The sequence below is a fragment of the Micromys minutus genome, assembly GCF_963924665.1.
Source record: "Micromys minutus genome assembly, chromosome: 19".
Taxonomy (NCBI): domain Eukaryota; kingdom Metazoa; phylum Chordata; class Mammalia; order Rodentia; family Muridae; genus Micromys; species Micromys minutus.
The window spans coordinates 6,483,789-6,502,936 of record NC_137954.1 but is presented as its reverse complement, the minus strand read 5'-3'; the positions used below and the strand labels follow the sequence as shown (position 1 = coordinate 6,502,936).

The 19,148-nt window shown below is 38.7% G+C and overlaps 1 protein-coding gene across 1 annotated transcript in view; it reads left to right on the top strand.

Annotated features, from left to right (window-relative positions):
- The window catches only part of STK17B (serine/threonine kinase 17b), a 29,331-nt gene extending 11,085 nt beyond the window's left edge, over window positions 1-18,246 (top strand). Inside the window, exons 3-8 of the mRNA XM_080932957.1 lie at window positions 2,424-2,636; window positions 7,943-8,087; window positions 9,806-9,932; window positions 11,460-11,508; window positions 12,684-12,863; window positions 16,097-18,246. Coding sequence (XP_080789083.1) covers window positions 2,424-2,636; window positions 7,943-8,087; window positions 9,806-9,932; window positions 11,460-11,508; window positions 12,684-12,863; window positions 16,097-16,376 — 994 coding nt within the window. The 3' untranslated portion in view covers window positions 16,377-18,246. The remainder of the gene's footprint in view (window positions 1-2,423; window positions 2,637-7,942; window positions 8,088-9,805; window positions 9,933-11,459; window positions 11,509-12,683; window positions 12,864-16,096) is intronic.
- The last annotated feature ends 902 nt before the right edge of the window (window positions 18,247-19,148 follow it).

Below are 19,148 nucleotides of genomic sequence, written 5' to 3'. Positions count from 1 at the left end.
TTGCATATTTTGTAATTTGGAAACATAATTCTAGCATGTGGAAAACTACAAGTTATCTGTTTGTACCAGCTGGATTTAAAAATTATTTTAAAATGTCCTTTTAGCACCACAAAAGGAAATATATAATGTAAGTTCATTTTTTTACTATTTTCAAAAACTGCATTGTTCCTGTTTTTTAGAATGTTGGGTAAGTTTTTTTCCACCCCTCCCCCCGCTGAGGCGAAGTTTCATCGCCTTGTGGTTAGGGTGAGGCAGATTCAGAAATAAACGTCAGCTTCCTTTGTGGCTCACCCTCCCCATCCCTCGTGTTTTATTGTGTGTTCTCTGCAGAGGGTAGCAGCCAGACTTCTACTGCTGGGAAACCTTGTCAGCCTTGCCCTTTAAAGGTGTGCGTTGACAAGTGTTACTAAGGTCTTACCTTTTCTTGACGATTTCCCTTCAGGTGTTAGAGAAACATAATTTGAGATTATTGTTAGACTCCTAAACTACAACTGGCATCTTAGGATGTAAAGCAGATACTTGGTTTTTTTTCTTAAAGCCTCTGATAATAATGGTAAAATATCTATCTTGTTTCACTGTGTTCATATGAATATATGCATATGTAATTGTGTGTAAATATATTGATATAACTTTCTCAAATGTTTAAAAATGCCAGTGTGGACCAGGCAGTGGTGGTGCACACCCAGCACTCTGAGCACTCCGGAGGCAGAGGCAGCTTGGTCCAGGACGGCCAGGGTTGGTCCTGAAAACAGCACAATGTGTGGAAATATTATAATAGATATTCAGACTCTAGTTTTTCTTCAGAAGCATTTCAGGAGATACTATGTGTTAGTTAGCTAAATATAGATTTTTAAAAATCGACTTGATTAATTAGATCAGGCATGTTTCCTGTCTTCATAGAGCTTTTCCTTAGCCATGAACACTGTGAGAAAAACCATCACCCTTGACATTTGGTCAACTTCGTTTGAGTTCATGATATAGAAGTAGTTTAAGAGCATCTTAGGAAGCTGCAATAGTGACGTAAAAACAGACAAAACTTGTTAATCTTGCTACTTGTTTTTGAAGAAATCTGGTTCATAGATGCCGTCAGATAACTGAGTGAGGGATGCCATCACGACCGGAGATGGCCTGTCGTTCAGATGTGTCATGTCCTGGGCTTACTAGCTTGTTTCCTAAATTTTAAAGTGGGGGGTTTTTCTAAAACCTCTGATCTCTTTTTTGTTTTAGACAAGTTTTCACTTCTATAACTAAGTAAGAATTGGTAGGTGTTAAACTTAATAAACAAATTTATTTTAAGGGAAGAAATTGTTCTATAGTTGTGAGACAGGAAAGTTAGAAGTTCTTGGTGCTTAACGATAGAGGATCAGGTTTGTGTAGACAGTACGTTTTAATGAATGTAGGTGTCATAGGGTGTATATATTATTTTTAGGTATGAGCTACATGTTTTAGATTATTGACACTGATTTTGAGGTAATTGGGAAATAATGAGGAGGAATCTGTAGTTCTGTTTCTTGGGAATAATAAATAAAATCCAGGCAACAGTTTCTTCTTCGAACCCCCTCCCAGGGGCTTAAATCACATGCGTGAGGTGATTGACCTGCTGTCAGCTGACCGTCTAGGTTAGAAGTTTATTTCTGAGAGGAACTGCAGCAATGGAGTTAGAATACTAGTTTCTGGAGATTTATTTGTACCTGAGTTAGTATCAAAAGCTAGAATATGGTTTATTCTCAGTTATTAAATTGGGCTATTTTAGACAAAAGCCTAGCAGGTTTATGGTAGGCTTTAATCTGAAAATCCTTTGGAATTGAATGTAAACCTTTCTGTTTGAGGGCATGTTGCCTTTTTTTTTTTTTTTTTTTTTTGGAGTATGCAAATCAATAGTTTGATAGTTCTGAGAATAATCTTAGATTCAAAATAGCTTTATTTCCTTGTAAAACTAAATGCTTATAACAATACGTGCATATACCAGGATGTAATCTTTGTGCTCTTAAGTTTGGGTAAGATGCCAAGCACTTCACTTAAAGAGATAAAAACACACATACTTTCCTAACACGATAGACATGGCATTACTGGTGTGTTTATACCAAACTCTTGATTACCCTTAATTTCTGAGTTGATCATAAAATACATTTGAATACTCTCCATAAGACCCATATCTATTGTGTATCTGTTAGAGGCATAGAGTTGGAAGGCAAAAGGTATCATCAGATATAGTCAAAATGTGCTATAATACATTTTTATAATAGTTTATTCCACTATGATGGTCATCTGTACTTATATGGTGACACTGTAGACTTAATAAAAGAGCATATACTATTTGGGTCAGCTTGTACAAAAAAGAAACTTTCCTAATGGTACAGATTCATGGAAAACTTCACCTTAAGTTGGAGTTATGAAATTGCTCTATTTTTTTTTCTTTCTAGAGGAAAGTTTGCGGTGGTTAGACAATGTATATCAAAATCAACTGGACAGGAGTATGCTGCCAAATTCCTGAAAAAGAGGAGAAGAGGGCAGGACTGCCGGGCAGAGATTCTTCATGAGATGGCGGTGCTGGAGCTGGCCAGGTCTTGTCCCCACGTGATTAATCTGCATGAGGCCTATGAAAATGCAACCGAAATCATTTTGGTGTTAGAATAGTAAGTATGTGATTTCATACATTTAAGGTGTTTATTTTAATTGGTGGAATATGGTATGAAATGTCAGAGATAAATGTCAGAGATAGCATGACAACATTTATAAGGATGCCTGTTGATAAAATATTAGAGAGACATAGTTTATATTTGTACATTTTTGACAAGGCTAAATAAACAACCTCAAACATCTAGACCAAAATTCATCAACAGCAAGCAGCAAACATAGACAGCACGATAATTCGGGAATATAGTTGCAAGAGTTTAATTCCATATTAATAGTACATAAGTTGAGGTTTTCTTCTAGAAATAATCTAATGAGAAATAAAATAGAAGCCATGTTTTTTTGGTTTTTTTTTTTTGTTTTTAATCTGCTTAGTAAAACATGCCCAAGAAGTGATTCAAGAAGCGGTCTTTACAAAAAGATGTCTACTACATTGTTAAGACATTTATAGTACATATGGTTTAAAAAGCAATGCCAGCAACTGTAGACAAAAGAGAAAAACATATGTCTGGCTAGTGAAAAATTGAAAACCCTAAAATACTCAGTAACGGACGGTTGCAGCGCCCGCGGCGTGCTCACTGATACCAACATCCACTACGGGAACTTCTGTTTGAAGGGCAGCATTTGAAAGAGAATAGTGAATTAATACTGAGTTCACCTCCTGTTTTGATAAGCTTTTTAAAAAATAATTTTTTATCTATTTATTTATGTGAGTACACTTGCTGTCCTCAGACACACCAGAAGAGGGCGTCAGATCCCATTACAGATGGTTGTGAGCCACCACGTGGTTGCTGGGAATTGAACTCAGGACCTCTGGAAGAGCAGTCAGTGCTCTAACCACTGAGCCGTCTCTCCAGGCCTTGGTAGACTTTACTAAAGTAAATCTGCTTCAGCACAAACTAAAAACGATAAGTACTGCTTATTATGAAAGTAATGCTGCAAATTATAGTAAATCTTTTTACCAGCCAATGTGTACAATGCATTGCCCTTTGAATGTAAAAGTGTATTTGTCCTCTTTTTATTTTATTTGTACATGTATATGTGTGTGTGGAGTATGAGTGACGTATATGATCTGTCTATAATGCACCAGAGATAGACTTTAGGTATCTTCTCAGTTGATCTTCAACATTTATATGGAGACAGGGTCTTTCAGTGAACCTGGGGTGTGCCCTTTCTTCAGTCTGGCGGGCCTGCTGGCTCCTTAGATTCTCTGTCCCTATGTCCTGTGCATTAGGGTTGTAGGTGGGCCCACCACACCTGCTTAGTGAGCAGAACTTGCTCTTTATACTTGCTGAGTCACCTCCCTGTCACCTATGAGTTCTGTTTTAGGATTTAGATTGTAAGGAAGTAGAGATTTGTTCATGTAATTTTTAAAAATCAATTGCTTTATGCAAGGAAATAGATTTGACTAAAATTAATTTGTGAATGGAAATGATGATTTTTAAAAGGTTAAACTAACATGTTTACTGAGCAATGAGTAGTCTATACATGTCTCAGAACAAGATACATGTGAAAGTGTGTTCTAGAACCTTCAGAGTCAGTTAGCACAGCAGGAAAGGTAACGATATTACCAATGCCATTTCATTGTTCACCAGCTGCCTCTGCCCTGGTTCCTTTCCTATAAACTATGGGGAAAGTAGCTAACATTGGAAACAGTTAGTGAAATACTAGGTAGAGATGAATGTGACTAATAAAAATTCTGATTGGAGGTCATCTGAAGAGCTACAACAAAATTCCTCAGAATCACGTATTTTATGCATAGGTCATGTTCACAGTCTGAGAATAGGTCCAGGTACCCTAGCTAACAATTAGAACTGACTGATCTCAGCACCTCGGCTAGTGTGGGGTGGATCAGTAGACTGGTCCCTACAGTGACCACGACTCAAGGAATTGCTGGGTGGCAGTGTCACACTGGGTATTCTTGTTTAATCCTAACAATTTGGCCAGAAAGATGGTGAATAAAATAGTGTAATGTTTTAAATTTCTACCTCAAACTATCCATGAACTCATTTTTACTTGACAAAATTTCAAATCTACAAAAACTTGGAAAAATAATACAGTTGACATGAATAACTCTTCAGTTCACCAGTTGACATTTGATGGCTTCCCTGAACCGTTTGAAGATTGCATGTGCAATTTCTTCTTTGCATACTATAGGATTTATTCTCAGGAACGGGGTGTCCTACGTCACCAGCATGAGCATCAGATGTAAAGTCAGCACACGTTAAGTAGAATTCTCTTCACTGTCTCCAAATATTTATATGAACATTTCTTCAACACAAGATCAAATCAAGATACATATAGGTATATTTAGTTGTAAAGTCTATTTAATTGTTTTTTTTTTAATGACATGGACTTTTGGGGGTAGTGAATGTGATCACTTGTTGCAGGAAATGTTGTGTATCTAGATTTGTCTGACTGTCCCTGTCATTAGACTGTAACTGGCAAGAATAATGGTCCTTGTGGGTGATGGTGTGTGTTTCTCAATGCATTACATAGCTGGCTTTAATGTCAGCTGGGGCTGGTTTGCTTTTTTTTTTTTTTTAGACAGGGTTTCTTTTTGTAGCCCTGGTTGTTCTGGAACTCACTCTGTAGACCAGGCTGGCCTGGAACTCAGAGATCTGCCTGCCCCTGGCTCCCAACCTTTGGGATTAAGGCATGTGCTACCACTGCCCCTCACTGTCAGCTGGTTTTGTTAAATTTGAAGATGAGTATATCTTCAATCTGAAGAAACAACCCTTTGTAGTTAATAACTAACCTGTGTTGTAACCTAGTAAATGCCCTTCTCTTTGACAGAAATTTCCATAACCATTGACATGCTTGTATGAATTAGCATCTACAGTGAATGTCAGAAAATGGTTCTAATTCCATTATTTATTCTACATTTATTAAAATGGTGTTCTTCTGATAAAAGTGTTTTTCTTTTTTCTCCTATTTTACCGTCACTATGTATTCATGGGTTTGTTAAAACTGTTGAATAGAATTAATTAAAAACAACCTATTATGATCAAATTAGTAGGCCCTAGTCATTTTTTCTATTATTTTTCTTTCATACCAAATTTGTTCTGAATTTATCAAAGGTAAAATTTGTCAAGTAGGCTTTAAGTTTCCATTCTATATCCTTCTGGTGTGGTTGAATTAGTGTTTGCAGACGTCCTGGCTCTGCATACCAAGGTTTCCTTGAATCTTTCCTGGCAAACCTGGTCAGCCAGCTCTCCATGACACTCTGGCTTCAGTAGGGTGGCATATGTCAGTTCCGCAGAAACCCTCTAATCCACTATGTCGTATAGTCACAGTCAGAGATACAGAGGTTGGCTAAATCCATTTGCTTCTGTTTATGTTCTGGGTTAGGATCTCATTTTTAGAAACTCTTTAAAAATAAGTTCTAACTATTAAAAAAAGATCCGTATGATTTAGAACTCAAAGGCATGTAAAAAGTTTGGCCTGTGTTCTGTGTATGTGTGTGCGCGCACATGTGTGCCTTATGGAAACTGAACCCAGACCCTCATTCATTATAAGCAGATAGGCATACATGCTATACCACTGTGCTGTGCCCCAGACCCCACATATGACTAAGTTCCAGAGAACTCCATGTATGGCTTTGTTTTTTGTTTGTTTTTAATTATTTATTATTCAGCCTGTGATACATAGGTGGAGCTTCAGGGTAAGTTCCTGGAAGTTATTGCAAGCTCAAAGAGTAAATGTGTGTCCAACTATATACAATGTCTGAATTTGTTTTGAGTTAAAGTCAAATTGTTTACTTTTATAAATTAAACTGAAGTTCTTGTCATTACCTCGTACAAATATCTTTTTATTCTTATTAGAAATATAGCTCACACAAAAGTATATGTAACGCTTCCATGACTATTTTAGTCCTTTCTTTGGCTATTTGAATAAGTAAATGCTACTTTCTAGAAGGTGCTATTGTTACATCGTTTTATGAATTGAGGAGATGTTGAGACTAGTCCAGTCACTGTATCTCTACTTGGTGAAGACCTTGTCCACACTAAGTACTTTAGAAGCATATGCAAGTAATTAAAGAAAACATCTAAAAAAAGAAAACTGAAGAGAATATGTTTTCTAAATAAGTATATGAAGTTTTTAATAACGCTGAATTTTGAGCAAACTAAGATTAATTAAGGCATACACTTTTTAACTTTTTGAAGACAATATGACAAAAGCTTCCCTTGAAACAGTAGCTTGTAAGGGGAACTTGCCTGTAATTTACAAGTGATGACGATTATGTACGATACCCTTTTTTGTTAGGAAATTACAAAGTTCTGCTGGTTAAATATGTCATTGTAGAGGACATTTTAAAAGTCCATATGCTAGCTAATTTAGCAGTGGCCAGAATGAATTCTTGTTTCTCTGTCACTCCTGTGAGCATCCTGCTGACCTGTGTCTTGATTTCTATGATTTCTCAGTTCATGGTGTATTCTGTGCCTTGTGAAGTACCTAGCAGACAAGTTTCTGAAACCGAATGTATCATCTTTTTATTTCTTTCTTAGAATTGTATTTGCAGTATTATAATTGCTAATCTTATCTTGGCATCATTGCAGAAATGTAGTTAAACCACTCTATTTTTGAGTGGGATTTTTAGTTACAGTAAATGGTGTTAACTAAAAAGGGAGGGGTAAAGGCATATTGCCAGCCAACACCGTGGACTCCACTCCTTCCTTAAGACACCCCAGGGAAGGGTGTGGGAAGAAAACACGGATGCACAGATAAAGTGGCCAGAATACTAAATATTCATGAAGATACATTTATTTCTTTTTCAGATTGCAGTCTTCCTATGGTCTGATTTTGTAGTTTTCTAATATAAATGCAGTAGCTACTAATATAAATTTAATAGTGATGTGAAATTTCTGGCTCTTAGACTGCCTCATCCTGATATTTGAAGTCAAATAATAAAGTTAGTTTATCATGAATTTCTAGGTTTTGGATGAGTGGGGTAGGACTGAAGCGAAGTGTGTCATTAGCGCCTTCAGACATGTATTCCTTACCAGCAGATAGTTTTTCCTGTGTTGTCATAAACCAGTGTCAATAGCAAACCCGCATGGCTTTCTTTGGCATATTCTATACAGATTAATCAGTGACAGCTTACAGCTCCATTGGTGCTTGGAACATTCAGCTTGAGTTTGGACCACTGAATCTTTTTACATGTTTCTTAGTCTTAACAGCTGCTGAGATGGTAAACACACAGTGATATTTATGTGGCTGTGTGGTTTTTACTTAATAGTTATGCAGCATGTAAAGGTTATTTTTAGGTAAATGATTTTTAAAAGGTTCCATTTGAATTTTCTTTCAGTGCTGCAGGTGGAGAGATTTTCAACCTGTGTTTACCTGAGTTGTCTGAAATGGTTTCTGAAAATGATGTTATCAGACTCATTAAACAAATCCTTGAAGGAGTTCATTATCTACATCAGAATAACATTGTTCACCTTGATTTAAAGGTATGGTATGACTTAACCTAACACAACATTAGTGTTCCTTCTGTGTTCTCTGAAGTTCAGTGTTACAGTGCTGTTGATACATACACGTTGTGTTGTGGTCCTCTAGACTGCAGCGGCTGTGTTTCGAGGTGTGAGCTGCATTGCTCTTTGTCTGCAGACGGGAGAAGCTGCACGTGTGATGGGCTTGGAGTTAATCACTTAAAACCCATCACCCTGAGCCTAGGCCAGCTCTCATGCTGCTCACCCTGCTCCTAGAGGCCATTAACCTGACCTTTCCTAGTACCGCCCCCTTTGAAGTGATGGTGCTGATTGCTGTCCAGTGCACTCTCTGCTCCTCTTCCCTCTGCTCCACACAGCACACATCTTTCTGTAAGGGCTTTGTCTCTGTAGATCAGTTAAAGTCCTTACCCTAGTCACCAGAACCATGGCGATGCTGTCTCTCTTATCTTTTCTCCACAATTACTCACAGTCGGAAGGAACCTGTCTTGGTTTTATTAATCAATGGATTCTGCTTTTCCTATACAGCTTGTCTGTAGGAGCCTCTGGGTTCCCTTGCCACTTTCATAACATAATTCCAAAATCACTGCATGTCTTATCCCAGGCCTATCTCTGATTTCCAACTGTGGATTCATTTTGAATTCATTTGAAAGTTCTGTAAATACTTTAAAATGTACCATGTCCAGCTGTTTTGAAAACAGCTTAAGAAAACTTAAGAAAACAAAACCAAAACCAAACACACCAAAACCCACCAACAACAAACAGCCCCATCTGCATTTGTCTGGAGAGGAAGGGAATTTTTCCGGTCTAGCCTCCCACCGCCTCCTGTAATCACACGGTTGGGAAAGAGTAAGTGACAGAGTGATTGTCTCTGACCAGCAACACTTGCTCTTTGTCCTGATGAAGGCAGTGACTCAATCCAGCACTTGAGGTAGCGACAGCCCAAAAGCCTGGTTTAATACCATAACCATGAAGCTGGCAACAGAAGTGACGTCTCTTCTAATAGTCTGTTGTAGTTTAACATTCAGCATGTGTTTGCCACCCAGTTAAGAGATGGTTAGGATTTCTCTCACAGACTTTGAGCAGCACTTGTACACAAATGCTGGGCTCTAAGAGGGCACTTTGTCAGAGTCTGAACCTGCAACAGTAAAGTCAGGTCCTGTGTCTCCAGGAGACAGTGGAGGATACACACATCTTACTGTCTGAGCTGTACACCGTGGGACAGTGGGGCCCAGCGCACCGAGAACTACTTCCTCCTCTGCATGGGGTCTGTGTTAATTCTGTCATGCTTACTCTGCTATCATCAGACCTTTTTAATTTTCCTATAAAGACAGCTTGAGCATCATCTCTACTGCAGAGACTTCATGGACTTGGGCAGCTCTCTCTCTGTCTCTCTCTCCCTCTCTGTCTCTCCCTCTCTGTCTCTCTCTCTCTCTCTCTCTCTCTCTCTCTGTGTGTGTGTGTGTGTGTGCTTGCCACTTGAAATTTTCATGAGCAAAATTTAGTGCATCTTAAAAACTAAAAGTCCCTCTTGACTGCTTCTTAATTTCTTCATCATGAAATATGTGTTCCTCCTAATTGGGAGTTCAGTGAATATTGAGATGAAGTATCTAAGAATGTGTAAGTCCTAAGCAACAGGTTCTACTCTATTTAGCATTAATTTAGGATAAATAACCTCCTTCATTGTCTATTACTTATCACCTTTTCTGTGCTTTATTTAGCCACAAAATATACTTTTGAGCAGTATATACCCACTTGGGGACATAAAAATTGTAGATTTTGGAATGTCTCGAAAAATTGGGAACGCATGTGAGCTTCGGGAAATTATGGGAACACCTGAATACTTAGGTAAGAATTTCATCTTATTTTTTATACCATTTTGAAATTTATAAAGATACTTCTTTAAAAGTATATTTTATGATAGAGGTATAGCTCATGAGGTAGCGTGCTTGCTCAGTACCAGAAACAAACAGGAAAGTCCACACACATTTTAGTTACACAGTACCAGGACTCATTTGACTAAGAAGGACATATTTGATTTTGACTCATTCGATGACTTATAGTGAATACAGGACTATGTAAGCATTTGGAACAACTTAAAGGATATTGGCTAAGTGGAAAAGTATAGTCCATGCTATACTGGTGTTGTGTGTAAGGAGAAGAGGAAAGCATAAGAGGGAAATCAGTAGCAAACAGGTAAAAGACAGACAGAAGAGAAACGGAACAAGTGGTCCACGAGCCCCTGAGGCCAGCTGCAATAGCTCTCGTGTCTGCTCCTGACCGCTCCGGGCCCGCGCTGTGCGCAATGCAGCCTTTGGGTGCACAGGCGCCACTCATTCTTGCTGTCGTTTTCAAATGTGAGGGTCTTTAATAGTAAAGAGGATTCTGGGTGAAAAGGTACCAGAGAAGATGATGAGGTAATCTAGAATAATGTACTTACTTTACAAATTTGATTACTCATTCAAAACGTTCTTAAGATGTATGGAAAGCATATAAGCATCAAATATTGTGAGATAGCTATCCTTATTTTTACCTTTGTTGTTGTTTAGATGGATGTTTCCACTGAAAAGCTAAAGGCAAACTGAGCAGGTCTCATGAGCTAGGTAGGCAGTTACCTCCTGGAAATGAAAATGACTAACTCTCAAATGCTAACGTAGTGTCAGGTACTACAAAGTTACAGTTAGTAATAACGTAGTCACAAAAGTATGCAAAAACGTCATAGGTAGCTTGGTGACGCTGACAGCATATATAATTCAAAGGTATCAGTCATGAGAAAGTTAGACATGAGAAAGGTCTTTTTGAAGAGTTCATAAAGTCATATTGAGAAACAGTTTTTAGCCATAAATACTATTTAGAGGCTTTACTAAGGAAATTCACTGTAAGGTTCAGGAACTATAGACAATTTATGTTACAATTTGGAGGGACGAGCAAAGAGACCTGCTTAGGAAATTAGGATTTTGATAATTTAATATTATTTAATCTGCTTGAAAAATCTTAGCATTCATAAGACTTTTTCTTACGTCATAAGAACATGATCTAATAAAAGCAGTAAAGTTACCCTTGTGAAGATTGTGCTCCTGCCCCCTCACTTCCCCAGCACGTCCCCAGTCATCTGTAATGCCCTTGCCCCCTGCCTGCAGCTTTAAGCTCCTCTAGCACAGCACTGGGTTCGCCCACTGCACACTTCTTCGTATGATTTTCAAATATTAGATATGTCTTAGTGTCAGATTTCAAAGTGATTAAAACCTCACTTAACTTCTGTTGAGTTTATATTATTCTGCCCTTCATAACAAATCAAGTTCCAATTTAATGCAAGGTAAGTATCATATTTTAAAGTTTGCCTATATTGACTCTTAATTTAATTTTCTCTTTCAGCTCCAGAAATCCTCAACTATGATCCCATTACCACAGCAACAGATATGTGGTGAGACTCTCCTGGTGACCTAAATAACCATCTTTCAGAGTTGGATAATATAGATTTGGGTTTCTAAAAGCAGCTTTAACAGTAAAAATAAAGCTTTTAGGATATTTTTATTGATTCTTTGTAAATTGCACACCATGCACCCTAGTCCTGCTCATCTCCCATCCCCTCATATCCACCCATCCCTTACAACCTCACACACACCACTCACAGAGAGTACAGATGTCGGAGTGAGCCAATTCAGACAGTTGGCCAGCCCACCAACTCTCCTAAGCTTTCTTTCAAAAATGTTATTCAAAAGATACCATTGAAGAATTTCTGCTCACTTTTTAGTAAGTGCTTGAGCCAGAGGCATAGCAATAGAAACCCCTTCCTATTGATCATCTCAGTTGAGTAAGAGTGAACCAGCCTGCATCAGTGACACACACTCTAGTCAAGTGACTTGCTCAAGAAGCTGGGACGACACATGAGTCCAAGCATGAGGCCCTACCTTGCTGTGGGATCTAGAAGAGTTTAGCACGGGCTGAGCAGAATGAGGTCAGAGGCACACAGGCTCGTGTTTGTAAGAGTTCACCTGTAGAGCGTCTTCACAGGGAGCAGCGCCGGGGCTGGTCCTGGGACTTCTGTTGAGACCAGCTGACTTTGTCGTCCAAGCGGAGAGTTTAGCCTTCTTGTCCTGGGGTTTTGAAACTAGTGGGTTTGCAAGGGTACAAAAGGTCTGATGGCTGAGTCCGTGTATCAAGCCTGCTGTGCTGACTTGTACATCCTGGCCGACCTTGCCCTTTACATAATTAAGCTTTGAGAAATTCTACCCATCCAGCTTTGTTTTGCCAGACTTGCAGCCTTTTTCACAGAGCCCTGGTTACACCTCAGCTCATTATTGTCATGGAGCAGACCAACAAGTGTCTGTACTGAAGGCTGTACATGAAGTTATGTTTTCACTGGGTTATGTTGAAGTGATATGTAACATATATGCGGACTCCCTGTTCTCTTGGTGAGGCAAATGTAAAATGTAACTATTTTAGTTTTTATGGTATAGTAAGTAATCTCTAGCTTAAAAAGCACTTTAAGTATTTTTAAAATGGTACCAGATTTGTGGACTATTAATTGTACTGTCTATAAATACTGTTAAATTAATGTGCGTTTTAAGTTTCTTTCTCCCTCTTTTGTTTCTTCAGGAATATTGGCGTAATCGCATATATGTTGTTAACTCACACATCACCGTTTGTAGGAGAAGATAACCAAGAAACATATCTGAATATTTCTCAAGTGAATGTAGATTATTCGGAAGAAATGTTTTCATCAGTTTCACAGCTGGCCACAGACTTCATCCAGAGCCTTCTAGTAAAGAATCCAGAGTAAGTAATGACCTTAATGACTGTTACAAAACAAGTAGCATGTGCCTGCTAAGGGCCCATCTATACAAAATGTTAGCACTGTATGTTTTGTCTTATTTGAAAACCGTGGGGAACTGGCAGGAAGGTTGAGGGAACTGCTAGGAAAGAGGGTGGGGTTGCGGGGCGGGGGGAGCTCAATAATAAAACCTATATGTGCATGTATAGAAGTATTGCAGTGAAATCTATTTTATACAATTTTTAAAATGCCTGTAAAATAAAATTACCATTAAAGTCACAAGAAAGGTAAATTCTACAGTTATATAAAATGATACACATTGGTAAAATGTAAGGAGAGTTGATATGAAAGTCCACTAAATAACAAATAGGTAACTCTAAGCCAAAAGAAAGTTTAGAATGAAGGTACAACTTGAGGTACTGTTTTCTCAACCAACTGCTATCCCTGGCCTATTGCCATGGAACTTTAGTGTGACTAATTTCTAGTTAAATTGGTCTCACACATAACAGGCAGAAATTACCAATTGCCAAATCTTGAAGGAGTAAATGTTCAGTGAGGGCTCACTTGCCCAGTGTTGGAGAACGCTAGGGTGCCGAGGAGGAGAGTGGTTGGGAGAGGGAGCACCTTCATGGAGGCAGCGGGAGGGGATAGCGTCTGAAATGTAAATGCAGAGGATGTCTATAGACTTTCACCCTGGCATCATGGTATTTGCTGAAGAAAGGACTTGACCCTAACAGGCCGTCGATTATTGGCAGTTTCAAGGCAAGGAGAGGCACAGTCCTTGGTGCAGACGCTGTAGAGCTGTAACCCGAGACGGGTGGCCTCACTCTAGATTCCAGGTTTGACAGATAGTCTCCTAGAGAGCCCAGTTTTCTTATAAAGAAAAAATAATAGGTTTCCAAATATTTTGTTGGATTAATTTGATTCTAGACAACTTTTTAAAGATGTATTGGATGTATATACCTATGTTATGTAAAGAGTAATGTTACGGTTTCTGTTTCTAGGACATTTTTGCTTTCTGAAATAGGCTTTGCCTATATCCTAAATTTTCTGTAATAAGCACATTACTACTTTAATTATAAAAAGACTACACATAAAAAAAAGACTAGAAATACTGTCTACCAAATGATTGCTGTTTAATCTTTGAGTTTATAGATGTTTTCCCTTCTTTTGAATGACAGAAAATAATCTTAAAATTTAAAGGTAAGATATCATTGAAGACTATTATTTCAAGTTTAAGTTACTGTTTTAATGCTGAAAATAAATGACTAATTTATAGTTTCTCCAAAGGTTTTCCAAATTGAAAGAATCTGAAAATATAGTGAGTGTTCATTCTGTAACAAAGGGATCTGAAAATCAGGCGCAGCTCCCATTGCTCTGTAGACATGACAGGCAGTCCTGGTCACTGGCTGGTGCTTTTCCAGTTGTGCTTCCAAGAAGATATTTCTGGCAATAGTTACCTTTTCTGTCTCACTTTACTCAGTATGAAGTCTGTGGGCTGAGGTTGAAGCTAAGTGGCAGAGTTTTCTTCACTTGTGTGAAGACCTGGGATTGATTCCCAGCACTGAAAACTACTTTGTATAACAGAGATTAAGGAAGAAAGGTCAAAATTCAAAAGGTGCTTCCTGAATACTATAAAAAGTTAATTATTTTCTGTAATATTCTAGAAGATCCTGGAACTATTGTATATTAGAGGTAATTAGGAGGGGACCTAATGCCGTGTTTCAGAATTCATTAGATCAGTTTATAACATCAGGATTTTGGAAGTGCCAATAGGTATCAGGTTAGACAGATTGTGGTACACTAGCATGGAAGAGTGATGAATAAAATACCTTTAATTCTGCACTCATATAGAAAGGAAATTAAGATGTATTGTCTACTTTGAGCTACCACCTCACCAGTCAGAGCTGCTATCATTTAGAAATCAGATAACCCTTGTTGAAAAGGATGTAGGGAAAGAGGAATCCTTATTCAGTGCTCGTGAGAGTGCAAATTAATACAGTAATTGTGAAAGTCAACTTGTGGGTTCTCTAAGAATTCAAAATAAAATATGACTCAGCTATTTCATATCTGGACATAGGCCCAGAGGAACTCTATATTCTACCATAGAGATATTTGTACCAAGGAAATAGAACTAATAGAAATGTTCATCAGTAGATGAATAGATAACGAAAATTTACATATACAGAATGAAATATTATTTAGTTGTAAAGAAAATTTACAGGAAAATGGATGAACTTGGAGAGGAGAACACTGAGTGAGGCGCCTCAGACTAAAGGAAAAAACCTGTATGTTCTGCCTTGTATGCAGATCGTAGGTCACAATATATACATGTGTATATGTGCAGAGCTCAGAGTGCAGGTATAGTATGCCGTCTAGAGAGGGAACAGGACAAGGTGGTGTTGAGTGGTGAGGAACGGCAGCGTGCAGGCCAAAGACACGAGTCATGGAAGAGCACGTGAAGTTCACTGTTCATCTAGTCTCACCCGTCCCAGTTTTCTCTTTCCTTTCTGTGTGTGTGTGTGTGTGTGTGTGTGTGTGTGTGTGTGTGTGTGTGTGGAGTGCCAGAGTGTAGCTGACAGTCAAAGCGTAAGCCGTAGGTGAAGCTCCACGGCTTCAGCATGCCATTCTAACTGTGAATGTTCACTGAGGTGAGTAGTTTGTGACTGGGCAAATGGTTGTTTGAATGGCCACTTAATCTAGCTGCATAATGTCTTTATTTGTGATCTCACTGCAGTAAAATGGCTTTGTTTAATAATAGTAAAATGATGTATTATTAGGTGGGCAAAACAAGCAGTGAGGTAAGGGGAGCGCACCTTGAGGAGGTGATGGGACCTGGCTCTAACTGCCCTCAGTAAGCCCTATCTGAAAGGTCCCACCACCTTCCAACAATGCCACAGGCTGGTCGGCCATTGCCTTTAACACAGGCCCCTTGGGGGAACTAAAGTCAGTATCCACACTGCGGCATGTTACACTGACAGCTTGGGAAATTTGCTTCAAACCAAATCTTGGTATATCTTCCTCCAACGACCTGTTTAAATGCCAGCAGTGGTACCCATTTCTTAGGTTTCTTGTGATTACTAAATAAAATATAAGCGTTTAATAAAAGTTAGCTCTGTCTACCATTCTGTTTGGACTTGAGTACACATGCTGTCTTCGTGTTCAATTTCAAGTGTACTTGGAAGACAAGCTCAGTTTGCCTCGAGCACTTACCTTCCCTCTCTGCTTTCTGCCTAAGGAAAAGGCCAACAGCAGAGTCCTGCCTTTCCCACTCATGGCTGCAGCAATGGGACTTTGGAAGCTTGTTTCATCCCGAGGAAACTTCAGGATCCTCTCAGGTTCAGGATCTGACCCTGAGGTCCTCTGAAGATAAGACCCCCAAGTCCTGTAATGGAAGCTGTGGAGACCGAGAGGACAAGGAGAACATCCCCGAGGATGACAGCTTAGTTTCTAAAAGATTTCGGTTTGACGACTCCTTGCCCAGCCCCCACGAACTTGTTCCAGATTTGTTCTGTTAGCGTTTCTCTCTGGGAATTATATGGACTGATTCAGAAATTTGAAATCTTCTGTGGTGTCAGATTGTGTTTGTAGCTTCATATATAATGTTTATATTATAAATGCACTTTTGTTTAGAAGAACATAAGGACCAGTTTAAATGCTAGCCTTCTGTTAGCTAGTATATCATTTCCTGTTCTGAAATTGTTCTACAGAGAAAAATATTTAAATACATGACAAAAAACATAAACTAAGCATGTGAGTACACATGCAGCTGAAAGAATTCAAGTTTAGTGGAACTTAGAAAATTGGCTGTGTTATGGCTAGTAAAGATTGAACAAAATGAAAACAGGAATTTAGTAGGTTCTCTTTAAGGTAAACCCTATACCAGAACTCTATTAACAGAGAATTTGTTTGGGGAAATGCTGTCAAGGGTAAACCACAATATGTACTGCTTTATACTCCAGAGACACTTTATAATTGAAAATGCTTCCCAGTTTTCAATGGCTTGAAACTGGTTTTCTTTGTGTAGTATGTGCTTGAGAGGGCAGTCAACCAGAGCAGGGAGGAAGCCAGCTTGATCCAGGCTGTTTCTCTGTAAGCTGAGTCACAGCATGACATCATTCCAACCCATGTATTTTATACATGCATCATATGTCAGAGCTAGTGAGGTCTGGAAGATGGATACGCATGGTATGCAAATAAAAGAGGCCTCCAGCCACTAGGAGTATTAGAGTAGAGGAGAATTGGGTAGTACCAGCTGTGTTCTCATTTCAGTCACACATATTCATAAAGGGAAGTGGTAAGTCCAGACAGCTGTCTCAGTGTTGGGTGTCTAAGTCTCAGGATGCAAGCCCATGGTTTAGAGCATAGGCACTCTGGAGTTCTTGTGTGAGGAGACATGCTGTGCAGCCGTCTTCAGGCTCCCTGTGTGTGTGTTCTCCTGGAAGCAACACACGAGAGTTCAGTGTTGTCCGTGGTCAGTATCTATGTTCAGTCCTGATGGGAGGGGCCTAGGGACTGCTTTGGAGTTTTCCCACTAGCGTCCACTTTAAATTGTAATTACATCATGTTAAGATAGCAGATCTCACAAATATGCTACTATATCCAACTCCATTGCCAAAACAAATTAAGAACAGTATTTCCACATTGAAGTGGGTGTTAGTCTAATAATCTGTAAATTCTTGAAATTGTTAATAAAATTCCAAATTCTTTAGATAACTTTAAATGATTTATATTGAGCACTGGCATCTTTGTTTGACTAAACATTGAGTTCCTTTTACATCTTTGTTCTTTTTAAAGGAAGAAGTGTTTGCCTTTTGTATATGTGTGTGCATATGTGTATGTGTACAGGTATATGTATATATGTATAGATAGATCAAATATAGCCTTTAAACAACTTCACGTTAGATACTCTTTCCTTGTGTATTATGCTCAACTCAGGTGCCAAAGGAACGCTCCTCCCTGGATCATAAGTATGCAATACATTCTTTAAGAAGAAGCTTGTTGGACCAAAAAGCCAAGCTCGGAAGTGTAAACTTAACTCTGTTTCTGAATTGAGGAGCTGTTGGTAAATGACTGACTGCGCACCTTCCAGAAGTGCTAATTCAGGTGGTGCTGTCATTAGGAATGTGGCTACTTTCCCAAACAGGGACATTTCATTGTAAAACTAAAAAGTATTACGCCAGATGCCAAAAGTAAGCAGTTGAAATTTTAATTTTAAGTCACTTGTTTAAAACCACTTGTTATATTTTTTTCTGAGGAATCTTGAGATACTTTGTTCCCCTTGGTTAATGGGATGCCAAGTTGTGAATTCCTGTACCTTTCTTTGGAACATTTATTCTTGTAAAACAGTAGCTAGTGCTTACACACAATAAAAAACAGTCTTTCCATAGAGGCAGATTTACAAATTTCCCATGTTGAAATGTGGAAATAAATGTCTTTTTGAGAGAATTAATCTGAAGCTGCCTTAATTTTTACTCTTCTGACAAGGTTGAAGAACAAGTTTATCAAGGTTTGTCATTTGACCTGACTCTGGAGAGCCCCTTACCTGAAGTGTGATAGCCCACAAAACTCAAGTTGCTGTTTTGGATGGATCTGCATGGGTGGGATTAGAACATGTAGTTCATAGAAGGCAGTGGGATTGCCCTTTTAGTTACTTCCCACTGAGTTTAACCTGTTAACAGTGGGACTCTAACCACACTGGAGATTAAACCAGCAGCGCTGGCTCATATCAGTCTGTAAGGACTTAGAAGGAGTCAGCGTTTCTCCCTGTGGAAAATGTCATCTGAACCAGGTGTCTGGTGATAGATTTTCATGGTCACAGTCCCTCGGATTTAGATGGGTCACGAACGGTTCACAAGTTGGAGCTTGTGAAATTGTACCTCAATTTCACATTGTGCTAAGATTATCTGACTTACAGTTGGAAGGGCATTACCAACTTAAAGATTTATCAAATAATTTTGAATAATAATTGTAAAGCTCACATAAAATGATTGCTCCACTATCCTAATTTTACTTAAATATGCTGTTTAAAGTATGTCACAAATGTTAGGAGCATTACAGATCAAAACCCCCAAAGGCTGCATATTGTCAGCTTAATGGTCCTTGTTGCTAAGAAAAAGCGTGTTTTTTAAACATATACCTTGTGTTTTAAAGCAATTAAAAATCTGCTGGTCTCAAATCCTTCACTGGAAGCTCTGGCTTTGAACACAGGCGGCTTTCAGCTCTCTTTCCAGTTCAGCTGTGTGTACTTGCCCCTGTCCATTGGAAAAGCTGTGCGAGTCTGAAAACAC